At 37.4% G+C, this 16,366-nt stretch overlaps 1 protein-coding gene across 9 annotated transcripts in view; it reads left to right on the forward strand.

Annotated features, from left to right (window-relative positions):
* TTC3 (tetratricopeptide repeat domain 3) overlaps positions 1 to 16,366 on the forward strand; it is a 68,321-nt gene that overhangs the window by 10,000 nt on the left and 41,955 nt on the right. For 7 of the 9 annotated variants that reach the window (XR_005826552.1, XR_005826554.1, XR_005826553.1 and 4 more), the window contains exons 8-15: positions 168 to 253; positions 1,049 to 1,143; positions 2,925 to 2,987; positions 6,175 to 6,229; positions 7,188 to 7,350; positions 7,489 to 7,537; positions 9,390 to 9,513; positions 12,781 to 12,835. Coding sequence is in view for 5 of the 9 variants with exons in the window: in XM_040585060.1 (XP_040440994.1) it covers positions 1,061 to 1,143; positions 2,925 to 2,987; positions 6,175 to 6,229; positions 7,188 to 7,350; positions 7,489 to 7,537; positions 9,390 to 9,513; positions 12,781 to 12,835 (592 nt within the window). In the remaining 4 variants the exon portion in view is untranslated. Of the gene's footprint in view, positions 1 to 167; positions 254 to 1,048; positions 1,144 to 2,924; positions 2,988 to 6,174; positions 6,230 to 7,187; positions 7,351 to 7,488; positions 7,538 to 9,389; positions 9,514 to 12,302; positions 12,496 to 12,780; positions 12,836 to 16,366 lie in introns of those variants that run through there. The other 2 variants (XM_040585063.1, XM_040585065.1) reach the window with 2 other exon arrangements.

Raw genomic sequence — 16,366 nt, forward strand, 5'->3', positions numbered from 1 at the left:
TTTATTCTGAACATTTATGTTACTTGGTTTGTTTCTGTTACTTAGTTTGTATGTCAAATTTCACTTTCAGTCAGAAAACAGAGCATGAGTCTTAGCAGCAGCAGATAAACCCTACTTGTCTTTGGTAATTTCTTTACCCGCTGTGTTTTTCTGCATTTTGTCTCCAGGCAAGCGTTACATTAATAAAGTTGCTTTGGAAGATTGTAATTTAGTTGAAGAATTCAAAGCTGTGACCTGTGAAAACTGTAGGAAGGTGAGAGACTATATCAGAATGTGTTTGTGCTTTTTCTGTTGTGGTTTTTTTTCTTTTTTTTTTTTTTTTGGTGAGGGTTGTATGTGGTGTTAATGATCAAAGATTTATAAAAATGGGCAAATGATTAAAGGCAAAGGTTTCAAAAGCTTGAGTGAGTAATTGTCCTGACATAAATAATTACCTTGAGAGATCCTGGCCTAATAAACAAAACATTAGTTGTTTACATTGCCAGCGTGCATTAGACAGCATTCCCTTCCTCACCTCCCCAAAAAGCTCAAGGAAATGCAGTTAACACTGATACAAGATTGTTCAACTTGATCCTTTTAACACAGAAATAAGATGCTCTCATTCTTTGCCATAAGTTCCTTTAGTGTAGGTGTTTGGGGTTTTTTTTGTCTGTGGGAGTGTGGTTAATTCCTTTGTCGTCCTTGCTACAGTTCCATAGTTGAGGGGCTATGTTGAGAGGCACCGAGTAGGGAACAGGTTGAGCGGTGCTATACTCAGCTATTTGACACGTGCTTGCTTTTGTTGACAGCTGTATTATGGAATCCAGGAGAGCTTCTACTTAGTCTTGCTTTTTAATTGTTCATTGTATTCTTGTCTGCATTTGCATTTGTACAATTTTAAGCATATTAATTGCAATGAATTAAAAGTATTAAATTACAACTAATAATACATATGTAACATTCTGGTTTTACAAGCATAAAAACGTAGCTGCTTCTTTTAGCTGTTTTCTTCTCGTTGCAAATGAGTTTGTTTACACTGGTTGCTGAACTGTTTTTCTTGATTTCACAGAACAGTGAATTTATGAAACAGAAAGGAAATGAAGAATTTTCCCAAGGAGACTTTCATCGTGCTATAATGTCATATACTAAAGCCATAGAGTTTTGGTAAGAACTAAACTGGTTAACTAGATTGTGTCTATAATATGTGTTCAGAGTTATCCTGATTTTTGTATAGTTTTGCATGAGCCAGTCTACTTAGAGGCCAAATGATACATCTTTTTTTTTTTTTTTTAAATGCTATGTAATACATCCTTTGCTCTATTTTATTTCTTGCTACTAGTGGTTGTTTGCACTTTTACTGCCTCAGAAGTCCTGTTAGGGTTTAAAGCTGATCTAAAAGTGACTAACAGTAAGTATAGTAAACCTGAAAAGAAGGAAAGTTATTTGGTATGAGCAGCCACTTTTTGGTGTCATGCCTTCTAAATACTCTTCCAGCCTGACCAACAGTTGCAAATATTTATCATCTCAGCTGTGATGTGGAACAAGTGAACAAGAACAAGTATTTATTTTTAAATATCTGATTTTGGCAACTCTGTATGCAACAGTCTTAATTTCCTTTTGTAAACCTAGTTTAATTTCTTCCTAACAGTAATTTGCTGAAAGGCTTTGGAGACTTTCCTGGGCTCTATAAAGAGGCCAGGGAGACAGATTACATGAGCATTTATGCCATATGCATATAGAGCATTTGCCCCCTTCCTGTAGTCGACACTATGTCAACTAGTTACAGAATGCTGGTTTGGTGTAATCGCTGCTTGTGCTGTAGTCATGCAAATGCTGCTTTTACAAGTTCTGGTGTCTGTGAAATGTGGTGAAATTCATAAAGTACCATCCTTCATAAAAATTTGATTGTGCAAACTTTCATTTTTTCATTTTAAAGTCTGTAGCTTTGTAATTGTGCAGTTGAAAGGATTAGCATTTTGCTGATGTCTTTCGTCAGATTTTATGTCACATGGTAGGATACATTTCAATCCCCAGTTCAAGCTGATTTCAGCGTCCTTGAAAAGTTGTGTAAGCTGACTTCAGTATCTGAGATGATGGAGCAGGCTAAGAAGGCTTTGCTCAAGCTAGATGATGAGGGTGAGGGAGGAGCGAGCAGAATTCAGTGAAAGAGCAAATGAAATCCCATGGCTTGGAAACAGGAAAGGAGGTCTCATGGTTTCCAGGGGCTGTATAGCTGAGATGTTGTCATAGCTGTTCGTTAGACATTGTTCATCCTTAAGATCCTGCTGGAAGGTGAAGGATAGCTGAGTGATGTCTAGCAGGTAGGGAATCTTTCTTCACCTGCTCTGTCCACTGTCTTCCCTTTCTTGCTCTCCCAGTGTGAGCTGACTTTAAACTACATCTTCACACTCGTTCTCTAACTAGCTGCATCCTCCACTGGCTTCCTTTTAAGCGGTTGCTGGATTGTCTTTATCAGTTCTCACCTCTCGTTCTCCATTAGGTAAGCTGGGGGTGATGCTTTAGCATTTTGTTTATATATTTTAATTTTTTTTTTAAATGAAGCTGAGATTGTCAGGAGCATACTAGCCATACTTCTGACTGCCTGAGGCGTGCTTTAGTATGTTTTTCAGAGCCTAGTGAGTTGCAGAAGGAGTTTAAATCTCTCTCTCTCTCCCCTCTCCTCCCCCTTCCCCCAGCCCCAAAGCTGGGAGTGATCTGAATTGGTTGGAAGTTGCATTAATGGGCCCAAATCTTAGAAATTATTATATAATTAAACCTGATATTTTCAGTGACTTAACTTATAAATTAATGGGACTGTTCAAGGAAGCCTGTATGTAGTTGTTGGTACTAGATTGCTTGCAGACAATTATTGTGAAAACTTACTTTATATTTTTCCTTTTTAAGATTTTCAAAAGTAATCCACTTTCATAATTCTTTTTTGTAAGCCCTGCAAACCATCTTCTGTATGGAAACCGAGCTCTTTGTTTAATTCTCACAAGGCAATACAAGTAAGTAACCGCTTGTTTATAATCTGTAATGTTGTGGTGATGTGCATTTAAAAATTGGTAATATAGTTAGAAAAACAGTATTTTTAAAACAAGTATATCATAATTGTGATGTTACTACCTCAGAAAACTGATATTAAGAAAAATGAATATCGTTAGCTCTATCTTCTGGCAGTAGATAGTACCATTTAAATTTTTTATGTAAGGGGTTATACAACAGGAAAAAAATCTCAGTACCAGTGAATGTTGTGATTTTTCTTAAGCCTCTTGAAGAAGAGATCAGCATGGGTATGGGCGTTATTTTCCTTAAGCCAGTGTTAAGCTAAAGAACTTGAGCAAGGTGGATGTATACCTTTTATGTAAAGCCAACCCAAGAATTTATTGTTAGTATAATTGAAGTCTTAAGGGTATGATTGTTATTAGTCCAGATCTAATTATTGGAATAAAAAGAAGTAATAACAGTATAATTAGCATCACTGTCCACATGATTTTTAGTTTCGGCCCATTTTCTTGGTATTACGCTCACCCATTGTCATGTTAAAGGGAATGTTTTTCCCAAACCCTTTATGTTTAAGTAGTCAACGTCCCAGGAAAGATGAGACCCAACCAGCCTGTCAGAGCTCACTACAGAGACTCTACTGGACAGCACACTGTATTGGAGGTTGATTTGACTGCCCTATTCAGGGATTCATGGTGATGTTAGCTGGGGAATGAAAACCCCATCTAGACAAAGCAGATAAGCAGGCACTTCTTCATTGTAGTGCTGAGTGCTAGGTGGAATCACCACAAATCAAGCACACCCCATGCCAATTTCACTGTTACTTTTATACACAAAAATTGTAAGGTAATACACTCCCAGTTACAATGATTGGTTAGTGATTTCCATGTGATTCTAATATCTGTTGTGTCATTCTCTTCTGTTACTACACTTGTGCAGAGGAAGGGTTTTCACCTGAGCAAGGATCTTCTTGACCTGTGGGTGTGTTTTTTAGTATTATAATGAAGGTAGTTCACTTCGGGACACCTTAAAAGTAAGTGTTATGCCAAGTTGGCTGGCTAGATATCTACTTTGCCAGGTTGTCCAATAACTCATCTTACATACAATAGAACTTAGGTGTTCTGGTTATGGTCTAGAGAGTAAGGACTAAGGCTAACATGGTCCAGAGAATAGGGACTTAAAGTAACACCAGCTCGGGTAACAAGCATCACAGCAAGCCATACATCATTGGTTAATAAGTGCTACTATAGTGCTAACATAGAGGCTAACTTCTTAAAATCAAGATGTTCCTATAACTAACTGTTTCACAAACAAACACAAAATATGGAAAGTTTCAGTAAAACTTAAGATAATTTGCAACCATGACAGATTCACTAGTCAAGTCAATTATTCAAGTTTCTGGAAATTCACACAAAACACATTTTATTTGAGAATTTTTATTATACAGATTCATGGCAGGTTAGGGTTAGTCATTGCCGTTGATAGTACACTGACTGTAAGAACAAGTGTGAAATAGCATACACACAATCTAATAGCTAATAAAAGCCAGCTGGAGTTAATAATTAAGCACATATAGAGTATAGTTGTTACCCAATAGGCATCCTCATGGGAGAGAAGACAGGTTCAGCCCATCAACTGACCCCAGCAGTTACAGTGGAGTCTTCCCTAACTTCTCCCCTTCCTAATTCCTATATTATTTCTTCGCTTCTAGGTGGAGCTTGAGTACTCATACGTACTTTTGTTACTGATAGGTGTAGAATTCTCTCGTTTTACCTTTAAAGGTACAGTCAGTAAAAATACGAAGCACCTGCTTAGTGAGGGGTGGCTGTACTTTCGAGGTGGGTAGCTTTGAGATGGATGTGTGCTTTAGTATTATAATGAGCAAAGTTCATCTGAGGAAAGTGATTTTGCCAAAGTTGCTGGCTCAACAGCTGACATTTTCACTTTTCTTCATTGGATGGCTACTATGCAGTTTATCAGTACATAGTACCATCAAGTTCCCTTTCCTGTAGGGAGTACAACAGAGCCTGGCCATGGTCTCTCTGCTCCACTCTCTGTTCAGTTCCTGTTAGTGTGTGCTAAGGTTGCGGGTTGTGTTGCCTGGGGAACTACCTGTGAGTAGATTCCATGCATTTCAGCTGCATTCCACCCTGGAAGAAGCAGCTGCAGTTTCACACTAAATTTTTTTTCAATGTTATAATATAACTTTAGTACTTTTTCCACACCCCTCCACTATTCGTCTGGGTGGGTACTAAAGCTGGCACTTTTCTTGCTGTAGTAGTTGCGTTAGAGAGCTGTTGGCGTGCAGAGTCCTTCTCTGGGAGGAAAGTGATGTTCATGGTTTCTTCTTCCTCGCTCTAGGGTCCACTTGGGGTCACTTTTGTGTCTGCTAACATGCTGTTGCACCTTTGCTTTGTCTCTGTTGGTCTACAGCACTCTGTTAACATCTGAATTTACTATACATAGTACATTTTACATGTATTTTTTCTTTGTTACACTTAGTCATATTTGTCCAGATTTGGCATGTCTTTAACTGATCGCTGGTGAATTGTTTATAGCCATGGGGTCTCCAGTCCCAAGCTGGTGCCCCATCTTTTGTCTTCTTCTGCCTGCACTCTTTTGCTGTGTTCTGTGTCTCCTTCAAGGCCTCTGCTGTCATATCTGGCTTGTATTTCTTTATGAGACCTCATCGTTCTTGGGTCATAAATACCTCATTCTGTATAGATGGCAGTAACAAGCAGTTACTTCACTTAAATCTATGGTTGTACCACACAAAGATGAACAAAAGTAGAACAAATTAGCCATAGGCACCTGGTCAGTTAGAAGAATTATTGTCACAGTTAAACAAAGTAAACAAAAACTGAGGCAGGTGAAACTGCAGTTCACCCTGATCAAGACTGAGAAGCCTCAGTCCTGAGGTTTTGCAGACTCAGTACTAAGCTTATGGCCTGCTATTGGTGGTGACAATAGTGTATTATAAATAAATATCTGATGGGTGAAATAGTTGAGACTGTAACATCTTAATCCAGGTAAGTTTCAGCTAAGAAGTATTATCCGACCATACCTTTACACAGGTGAATGAACTGTTCTTTTATTCACTTCATATTTTTATAGTGCCTTGTATGTCTGGTCTGTAGAGTTTTCTGAATTATAAATAGTAAATACCTCTTCTTTTTCCCTTCCTTCTCTAAGGAGAGCCCTTGCTGATGGAAAGAGAGCCACTGTTTTGAAGCATGATTGGCCAAAGGTTAGTTTCATATACATTTCAAAATTGTCTTTTGTTGGTACTGCAAACCAACACAAGAATGCAGATCTTAATTACAGCTTTGACCCAGGTGGATGTGACATTCTTGTCTGCGTTTTAGCCCTGTAACAGTAAAATGAACACTGTACCTGGTAGTCTAAGAATTCTGCTTCTGTCAGCCAACTAGAATGGAATCATCTAAGTTGGAAAAGATCTTTAAGATCATTGGGTCTAACTGTAAACCTAACGCATGGTTTGTTTGTATTTGTGTATTAGAAACATTATTTTGACATGCTTCTAAGTCTCATGGTCTCCTTATCTCGTTCAGGTCCCGACCTTATCTTTTCTAATTATTCAGAGTCCATTTCTTTACTTTAACATTGTCAGTGGAACCTTTTCTTATTATTCAGAGTCCATTCCTTTCTCAACACAGAGCATCACCCAGAGCATTGTACCAAACTCATCCTAACTAACTTTTTAAAGACCTTGCTCTGTTTCAGTTACATGGTGTTCTTCATGTGTAAAGACAGAAGAAAACATTTATTACGTTGTTGTGAGTAGCTATGTTATTGTAATGCTTTAAATAGAACGTACATAGTCCTTACTATAAAAAAAAAAATCCTGATTAATGACCAACGTGTATTTCCCAATATTCTTCACCTAAAGAAGAATAAATTAGGGATAGTTACAAAACTGCAAATTAGTAGTTGAGATTAGGAGAAAAAAACACACTTTTTCAAAGCCAGAGGTTAGATTCTACTGCCAGTGAATTATCTTTCTGTTTGTGTGCCAAGTAGTTGAAAACTGATTATTCATCATTTGACCTGAAGCAGGTGGAGTAGATAAAACTTTTGAGTATGTAAAATTTTACTTTATATTGTCTACTGCATCTGTTTCGGATATAAATTGTTTTGTTCTTTGTGTGAATGAATGCTTGAAATTCAAACTTGCATCTGTGTAGGGTCATTACCATTTCTGTAAGGCGCTGTCATTACTGGGGGAACATGAACTGGCTTTGGAAGCTAATGAGAGAGCTCAGGAACTATGCAAGAATATTCCTGGTGGACTTAAGGATCTTATTCAACAAAATTACAAGTTGAAGAAGACATTAGAAGAAATAAATGGTAACTTTTTCTGATTTCAAGATCTACATTGAATATAGCAAAATTCCCTCATTGGTAACTTTCCTATGAAAGTAGCTAATGCCTCTTTTTTTTTTTTCTCTCTTTCCCCCCTTCCCCCCCCTTCCTAATTTTCTATAGGTATTAAACAACACAAACAGAAACCAAAGAAGTCACTTCTTGAGAAAAAGTAAGCAACTGTCAGGTTTGTTTTTTTGAAATTAGCAATGCTTTGTATAAGATTTCAGTAATACATAGCATAGATACTGCTTGAATTTTGTTGTCTATCAGTAAATAGAAGCGGAAGGAATAAACTTACCAGAACTGCTACCCAGAGTGCAGCCTAGGAGTAAAGAGGAGTTTTAGGAACTAAATAAGCTATCTTGAGACATGTTCCATGTCCAAGCAATTTCGCTCAGGCCTAAGTTTTATCCATGTTGGGAATAACAGAAAACAGTTAGGTTTTCATGGTTTTTTTCCTCCCAATTTGAAGTACTTTACTGTTGAGGAAATTTGGTGCCTGCAAATCAGTGCAGTCACACCCACTTTTTTTGTGTTAACTTTGCTATATAAAGTTTACTAGGAGATTAAGCTGATACGAGGAAATGTATGCGAGCAATTCGTTTTGGCAGTGTGTTTTGCTGACTGACTGGATACCAAGCAAAAATGGACCAAATCAAATGTAAAAAGAAATGTAGTTTTATTATGTTACAGTATAATAAAGGAGAATAGCATGCGGTATGATGAAAGGAAATGCACAATATGATAAAAGATATAAGCAATGCGTCGTATCATTACTGCAAAGTGTTACAGTGATTAAGAAAAGGATACATCACCAATTACCACCTTAATAACATCATCCAGGCCCACACTTCTGCTGGGAAGCCCCATTACAGCCAGTGTCAGGAATCTTTTGGTAGCTGGGAAGCTTCTACGCGGTGCATCCACTTGTAGGTGAGGCTTCTGGCCTAGTCCTGGAGCTTGCCTGCCTTAATATCCAGTGAAAACAAAACTAGCTTATGTAACTAGCGTATGCAAGCTTTTAAGTTTGTGCCAAGTGTAGGCGTACACTATCTCATGATTCATAAGGGCCACACACGCCAGGGATGTTGGCCACGCATCCAAGTGTGGTCGAGTTAACTGTCATGACACAGCTGCATGCATTATTTATTGTCTGGATGGTCCTGCTCACATCCTGCCTGTTCAGGGGGCCCAGAACAAGCACCACCTGTCAAATTTATTAAATGCAATTTAGAGTTGTCCTTGAGCTCACTATCCAAGTTAAACAATTCCTGGTTAAATACATGGTCAAAGACTTTTTCATAAGTTGTAATCAATCATTATTTAATAAACTTCCACCCACAATGGTAAAAAAGAATGCATATCCTAATTTGTAAGAACTTGGTTTTGCTACATCTGTTCTGTGCTTTTGCCACATCTGTTCTCTTTCGGCAAGGCGAAAGCACAGAGTAAGAAAGAATCCATGTTCACAAATTCAGCTAAGTTACAATATATGCTGTAACTTTCATGTTAAACATTTTCTTGAAAGATCTTTTTGATTATTATTGGCCTGCTTGTAGTGATGTGATAACTGATACTCAGAAACAGTACACTAAGTAAACTACTAAACAGCTTTTTGTAAACCAGAAAATTCTGGAGGAGCTTAAATTTGTTTCCCTTCTATATTGCACTAATAAAATATGGCCTGCAGCAAGATTGATTTTTTTTTTTTCATTAATTACCATTATTACTTTTTTAAAATAAATGTGCAGTAATTCAGTTCCTGTCCCTTTTATAGAAAACAGAGGGGTTTTTTTTGTTAAATTTTTGTATACCTTTGGATGTGCAATTTGAAGGTATAAAAAAAATGGCTGTTTGATGAAACCCTTTAAATATGATTATGCTGTTACACTTTTGTGAGGGGTAGACTTCTTGTATTTGTCTTTTATTTTTTCCCATGATACATGTATGGTACATGTCTTAAATATGGGGAAAAGACATCAACATTGGAAGAACTAGAGTTCTCTCTTTTTACATGTCAGAGACTGCAGTTCTTCAGAATCTCATTTAACAATCTCTCAAGAACAAAAAGAAATAGAAAAAGACAGAAAGAGAACACAGTCAGATCCTAAAGATCATCACTGTCATCAATACCATGATACCAGGGTAAGTTACACTACAGCTGGCATTACAAGACTAACAGTGTGTTGGTTTTTATTGTTCTGGAATGTGTTATTTACTGGTGTGGCTGAATTTTTGCAGCCAGTGTGTTTTAATGTTTGTGGACTTTCTCAGCCAATTGCACTTTTTATGTAATACTGAACTACCAAATCTATGTTCAGAACTCTGGGTTGAAAGGAGGTGGGAGGTGGTTGCTTGAATGAGAAGATGGGGGCTGTATGCTATGAGGAGGAGAGGAGTCTCTTCAGGCTTATAGAAAGTGAGACTGAAGACACGTCTGGTTTAATTGACTGTCCAGTCCTGCCTGTTAATGTGTTATATGTGTTATATATATATATAATATAAAACCATAATGTTAATGTCAGATGTGGCCTTCCCTTTGGCTTTAGGAGAGGATTCAGTTAATGTGTACTGGTGTAATGGAGTTCAGTAAAGATTCTTCAGTCTTTCAGATTCTTTAGCCAAAGTTAACTAATATACAGGTCTTTTGCTATACTGGAGCATTGTTTTGCACCGATATTGTGATGTTAAGATATTTGTATGGTTATAGACCATTATTTTCATGCTCTGTAAACAGGTTTCTTTTATATGGGAAAAATGCTAGTTAAATGGTGTATTTATCTAGATTGTATTTAAAACTAGGGTTTTGTGGTTCTCAAATGTGCTTGGCTTGTGTATTTGAAAGAAGTGTAGTATAGTGCTAAAATGCAAGATGAACTTGTGTTATTTTAGTAGCTCTTTAATTCTTTAGGTTCTTTCAATTGCAAAGACTGTTCATAAGCACAATTTTTCTACTAGGCTATTTTCATTAACTTAAAGAACCACTGCCAAAGATAGCAGCAAAAGTGGTTTTAGTGAAGTAAGATGATGTAGAAGTGAGGCTTAACAAAGTCTGATGGCAAAGTTCAATCTATTACTCTACTGCACAGAGCATATAATAACGAATCAGTTGCCAGTGTAAAATCTTAATGCCCTGTGATACAAGGTTATGTACAATAGTGACCATACAAAGATCTGCAGTGGGTAAAGGGTCTCTCAACCTTGAGGAGTAACCTTGAGCAGTGTCCCAGCTCAAGGGGAGATCACCGCCATACTACCAGCTACTTAGGAGGGAGAGCTCAAAAAAAGTTCATTCAGGCTGTCATATTTGTTTAGTCAAATTATATAAGATGGAAGAGGTAAGCATGAGACTCCTTGTACGCACAACTTACTTTGTTCCTTGACCAAATTAGTTTTGGAAGAACCATTTGCTATTTATGTGTTAATTGCATGATCAGTGTTGCAGTTTCCAAGCTCATATACATCAAAGCTTGTCATGCCACCCTGTCCCAGGCCGGGTTTTCAGAGAACAGGTTGAAGCTAGAGAAGTTCATGGCCTTGTCACAGCCTAGGCCTTTACTTACTTTAGAGCCTGAACCAGACTACCACTAGTTTGATGGAGTCAAATGCATCCATCACAGAAGCTTAATAGAGTAAACTTTGTTCTATGTTCATGATTGACTTTTGTTCCTGAAAAATAATTAAACTAAGGATACATGTTAGTGAGGATCACCAAAGAAATCCACTAAAAAAGCCTCTAATTTTGCCTTTTAGAAGGTTATTTTGCTGTTAAAAGTGCAATGGCATGCTGTGTTGTCATGGTGTAACCGTGGTAGGCAGCACACCCCCATACAGCTACTTGTTGGGTAGAAAAAGTATCGAGTATAAAAGTGAGAAAACTTGTCTGTTGAGATAAAGACAGTTTAACAGGCAAAGAAAAGCTACACATGCAAGCAAAGCAAAATAAGGAATTATTTCACTGCTTCCAGGCAGATGTTTAGCAATGTTCTGGAAAGCAAAGCTTTGTCATGCATAATAGTTACTTGTGAAGACAGATGCTGTAACTCAGAACTTCCTTCCTTTTCTCCTCCCCCCCCAGCTTTTATTGCTGTGCACATTGCCTGTGGTGTGGGACACCCCTTTGGTCAGTTGGGGTCAGCTGTCCTGGCTGTGTCCCCTCCCAGATTCTCATGCTGCTCGTAGCCTACTCGCCGGCAGGGTGGCATGTGAAACAAAAGGCCTTGATGCTGTGCAAGCACAGCTCAGCAGTACCTAAAATGTCCCTGTGTTACAAACACCGTTGTAATCGCAGAGCTGAAACACAGCACCATACAAGCTGCTGTGAGGAGCTTTACCTTTATCCCAGCCAAAAACACTACATGTGTTTTTACTCCTTAAAAAACACACTGCCAAAAAAAGGTGGGAAGTTGGGTGATTTTGTTGGTGCTTGCCTTGTTTTAGGTGGGTTTTGCTACTGAACGTCAGTGGAATTTCCCAGCTGTTGCTGTCATGGTGCCTGGCTCATGGCCAGTATCACGGGGAGCCTGTAAACCATTCTTGTACATAAATTTTCCTGAGTGGTTTGCTTTGCTAGATGAATGCAGACTGTGACAGTCCTGCTGTAACAGCGTGGAATTAAGAATTTAATTATCAACCTCCAGTGTGCTTACAGACAGTTCTTCTCTTTCACACTAATTTGTAATTTAAAGAAGCATTTGTGCCTCTTTCTGATTGTCTTCACCATTTATTGTAAAGTAACCAATAAATTGTTTGTTATAATTTACCCTATAAAGTATGTTATAAATAAGCTATATAATATGGAAAGTGAGATGATAAATAATGTGAATCTACTAGTAAGGTCAAACCAATTTAGCACACGTGAAAAAACCCTTTCAGGTTTCGGAGGGTGGGGCAGCAAAAAAGAGATTACTTGTTAGCGGGGAAAATGAAACCAATGTACAAGGGACAAAGGGAAGGAAATGAACGTTAGAACTTGTTGAAAAAGAAAGTGATTTACAGAACGCACAAGAAGTGCCTGAAGATTGACTGCCTTACATAAAACTTCTCATCTGCTTTATACTACAAAAATCTTCGTAATGTATGTGTGTAAATTTATTTTCCTTTGGGGTGAATATTACTGTGAAAAAGGTTAGTATTTGTCAGGCTAGTAGATAATGTAAATTGATGTGAATTTGGAGGGGAAAAAAGTGTAAGTGTACAAATGCACTTTGAGTAATGAAATAGTTTTTCTTTAAGTATTGATTGGGGACATAATATACTGTAGTGTCATTGTGATTTCGATGTTTAAATGTTAGTGGGTTAGGTTTTTTTCTTTGTTTAAATTTAGTAAGTGATACCTTTTTGTTTTGGTTTGGTTTTTTTGTTGTTGTTGTTGTTATCTGTGTAAAACCGAACTAATGTACTTGTCATTAGGTGACTGACATCCAAAGAACAGAAAGCAAAGGCTGGTCTCTGGAGTTTTCACCAAGTGAGTTCATTTTTGCTATTTGTCAAGTCCAAGTCAGTTCTTCCCTTGCTGTTGCCATTATTAATAAACAAAAGTGTATTTAGTGTCATTCTTAAGAGTAAGCTATCATGTTTCAATTCTTGTCCTGTTAACATGCAGTTACTTAGAGACTTTTTCTCTCCTGCGTTTGTCTTACTTCCTTCGTGCTTTTGTAGTTTCAATCTACATGAATTCAAAATTGAAACTGGAACTAAAAAGTAGAACGCTGAGTCACATGCTAAAAATGCTTTCCCTCCTTCTGAGACAGGTACGGGATCTAAACTTGGAGAAATCTGTGGGTAGTTTCAATATTCACAAATCATTTGTGATTACTAAAAGCTCCTTGTAGATCCTTAAGAAAATAATACTGCAGTTAGAGAAGGAGGCCACAAAATATTTGTCAGAGTGGATTTTTAGCTAAAACTTAAGAGGTATAAGTTGGTATGATTGTCCCTTTTTTTTAATTGATAAAGAACCATTTTTTTCATAGGAAGAACTTCCGCTCCCAAAACTTTCACAGTGCCAGAGTTACTTTTCTCTGGTGAAAGTGCAAGCAGTTCTGATATTCAAAGTGAAATCTTTTCTTCAGTTTTGCTTGATTTTTTTTTTTTTTATCATTTACAGCTAAATCTGCTGTAATCAAGAAAGCATAAGCTATTTCCCTGACATTCAGAAATTTTTCTTATTTATAACTTTTGTATAGAGTACTCCTACTGAATATGGACCAGCTGCATGCTCACTTTGTATTCTAAAGTTGTGACCTCCAAGGCCTGTGGGCCCTGCTAGTCCTGACAGCGCAACGGTCTGAAGTCCTTGGTGCCCAGGTGCCTTGGGCTCTGCATACTTAATACTTGGCTGGATAGGTGCCAGAGTGCAGAGCACTTCAAAATTTGATTTTAGGAAACCAGTGAACATGTATTACAAAATAGTATTTTAAAATGAGCAGTAGGAGATGTGATCTTGCTCTGGTGGACTTTGGACATAAGTGAGCATCTTGAAGAATTAAAGGATTTATTGAGAGGTGGAAAATGTGGGTAAGGCTGCAAAAAAAGTCAAGACCGATTTGTTGTAAAGATGTTATGTGGTAGGTAAAAAAAGAAAAGAAGTGTTGAAGGAACTTAATGCAGAAACCACAAATCAGAGAAAGGTTTTAGAAAGGGGAAATCAAGCTCTGGAAGAAGACAAAGCAGGTTTGAGGAACTATGTGTAGATTTGTGTGAAGGAGCAAAATGAAATGCATGGAGGCCACAGAAATTTTGAATGAGTTTGAAGCAAGTGACAACTAAGTGAATCAAAACGTTTTACTGAGCAAGAAGGTGTGGTTCAAATAGTAATGGAGTCTGACGACACCTTATAAAACAAAGCTTTATTGAGGCAGTGGAAGACATGAGGACCAATGTGTCCACAAGGCGACCCACCCAATCACCAATAGCAAACACAGGACTGACTATTCGTGATGCTCTGGCTCCAGCGGGCTGCCAGGGACACTTGGTGTGCAGGTCGCCTGGCGGCAAGACCAAATCATACAAATACCTTTTGAATGAGGGTGAGAGTCGTTCTGCCCCTTGGCTGCACTGATAATCATGGGATTTGAGAGAATCGTACTTTACATGAATAACGTGGGCAGGATGCTGCCCTTGTTGGTTAGGGGGCAGGGTGCCAGCAGTCTGTACTGCTGTGAAGGGGCAGGGTGTCAGAAGGATCGCTGATTTTTAGCGAGGTTGAGGAGGGAAGAGAGATAATGAAAGGCTGAGTGTTGGGCAGCACTGAAAATTCTTCTAGGCTAGAGATCATAGGACTGTGAAATGTTGCGTTGGATGTAGTAATTTCAAAAAAGCCCATGCTGATTCCATGAGAGTTTTTTTTGTTCTTCCTTCCTCCTTCTCCCCCCCTCAAACTTATTATGTCGGTACTGATGTAGAAGAAAATATTTGATTTGGCTGTGATTTGAAAGGAGGAGTTACACTCTGAATGGCTAGCTGATACAAGTTTGCTGTGGGTGGGGAGGAATAGCTTGTTCTTAGCCTTTGTTCACTGAAAGGCTTAAGACTTGCAGGAGATTTCATGTAAAGTAACTTTATGCCACTATATCTTATCTTAAAGTTACTGTCTTTTTTAATTTCAGTTTTTGTCTGCATGTACTGTTTTTTTGAGCATGTGTACGTTTCTGTTAAATATCTTTGTTCACTCCTAACAAGAATGTCTAGCAAAAGCAATACTACTTCTACTAATATTTTAAAATGTTTGTGGGGTAAGTTAATAATGTTTGCTGTTGAATTAATGTATCTCTTTAAGTGTTTTAATTATAATTCAGCAAGATTTGCTTGTTTATTTAAAAGTATTTTTTAAAAAAATCTGAAAGCAGTGTCTTTAAAGTTGGGTGGTATATGTGAGTAGTCATTTCTGTAGAAGATTTTTCAGAAATAATTTTTGTTGAATGGCTTTTAGCATTAGATCACTCAATGAAAAAATAGGGCTGATTAATTCTTTATTCTGATGGTGAGCGGGAAGGAGTGTATTCCTTTATCTTCGATAAGATTTTGTATTGAATGATAGATCGGTTTCTTAAGGGAAAGGAACCTATATAGTGAAGAAAAAGTAATATATCTGTATCTCTAAATGATTAAATAATGATATGCTTGAAGTGTTTTCTGGCTTTCAAAAGGTTTATTGTTTTCCATCACTTAAATGTGTCTCCTATGAGGAATTTGTGATGATTATTAGTGTAACTTCGGAGTTTTTAAAGTGTGTGAACTGTTTCAACAGACACATTGTGATAATTTCAAGAAATGGTTCATGAGATAATTCTGAACATGTTCAGTCTTCATGATACTTGATTTTTGTTCTGATCAATTTAAATTTAATGTCATTAAGTAATATTTAATGAAAAACTACTTCTGGCACAAGGTGCGAAATGTGTATGCCTATGATTTACCTTGAGAAATGAGTACACGAGATATCTCACTGGCTTGAGTGGGATTACTCAAATGGGTAGATTTTGTATTTTTTCCTCAGTAATTTGTATCTAATTATATAAAATACTTCTCAATATCACAAAATAAACATTTTAAAGCATAGATAGCTAATGAAACATACATAAATGTAGTATTTATATATATATAAATGTAATATATCTTTTTTCTTTCAACTTTTATGGTAGTTCAGCATAAGCATAATAATAAATCAAGCAGTATTTGATGATTTAGGTAGCTGTACCTTATGTTTAGGTTCCAGTGCTCAAACACCTTGAATCCAGGTGCTGGACTGTATGTTGTCTGTGTGATTGTGTCCAATATTAGGAAGCCACAGTTGCCCCCTAAACTGCTTCTGGAAGTTTATAGCTGGAGCTATCCCCTCTTGGAACAGGTAGCTAAGGCAGAAGGCGACATTCCTGTATGCCTTGTAAAATCCATTAGGTTTAACTAGCAAAAAAAAAATATCTGCTGCTCCACACACCTTCAGTTTACCGTATGTAATAAGGAACATCTGTGATGTGATGCTCAGCAGCACTAT

This window comes from Falco naumanni, chromosome 2 (genome assembly GCF_017639655.2).
Source record: "Falco naumanni isolate bFalNau1 chromosome 2, bFalNau1.pat, whole genome shotgun sequence".
Taxonomy (NCBI): domain Eukaryota; kingdom Metazoa; phylum Chordata; class Aves; order Falconiformes; family Falconidae; genus Falco; species Falco naumanni.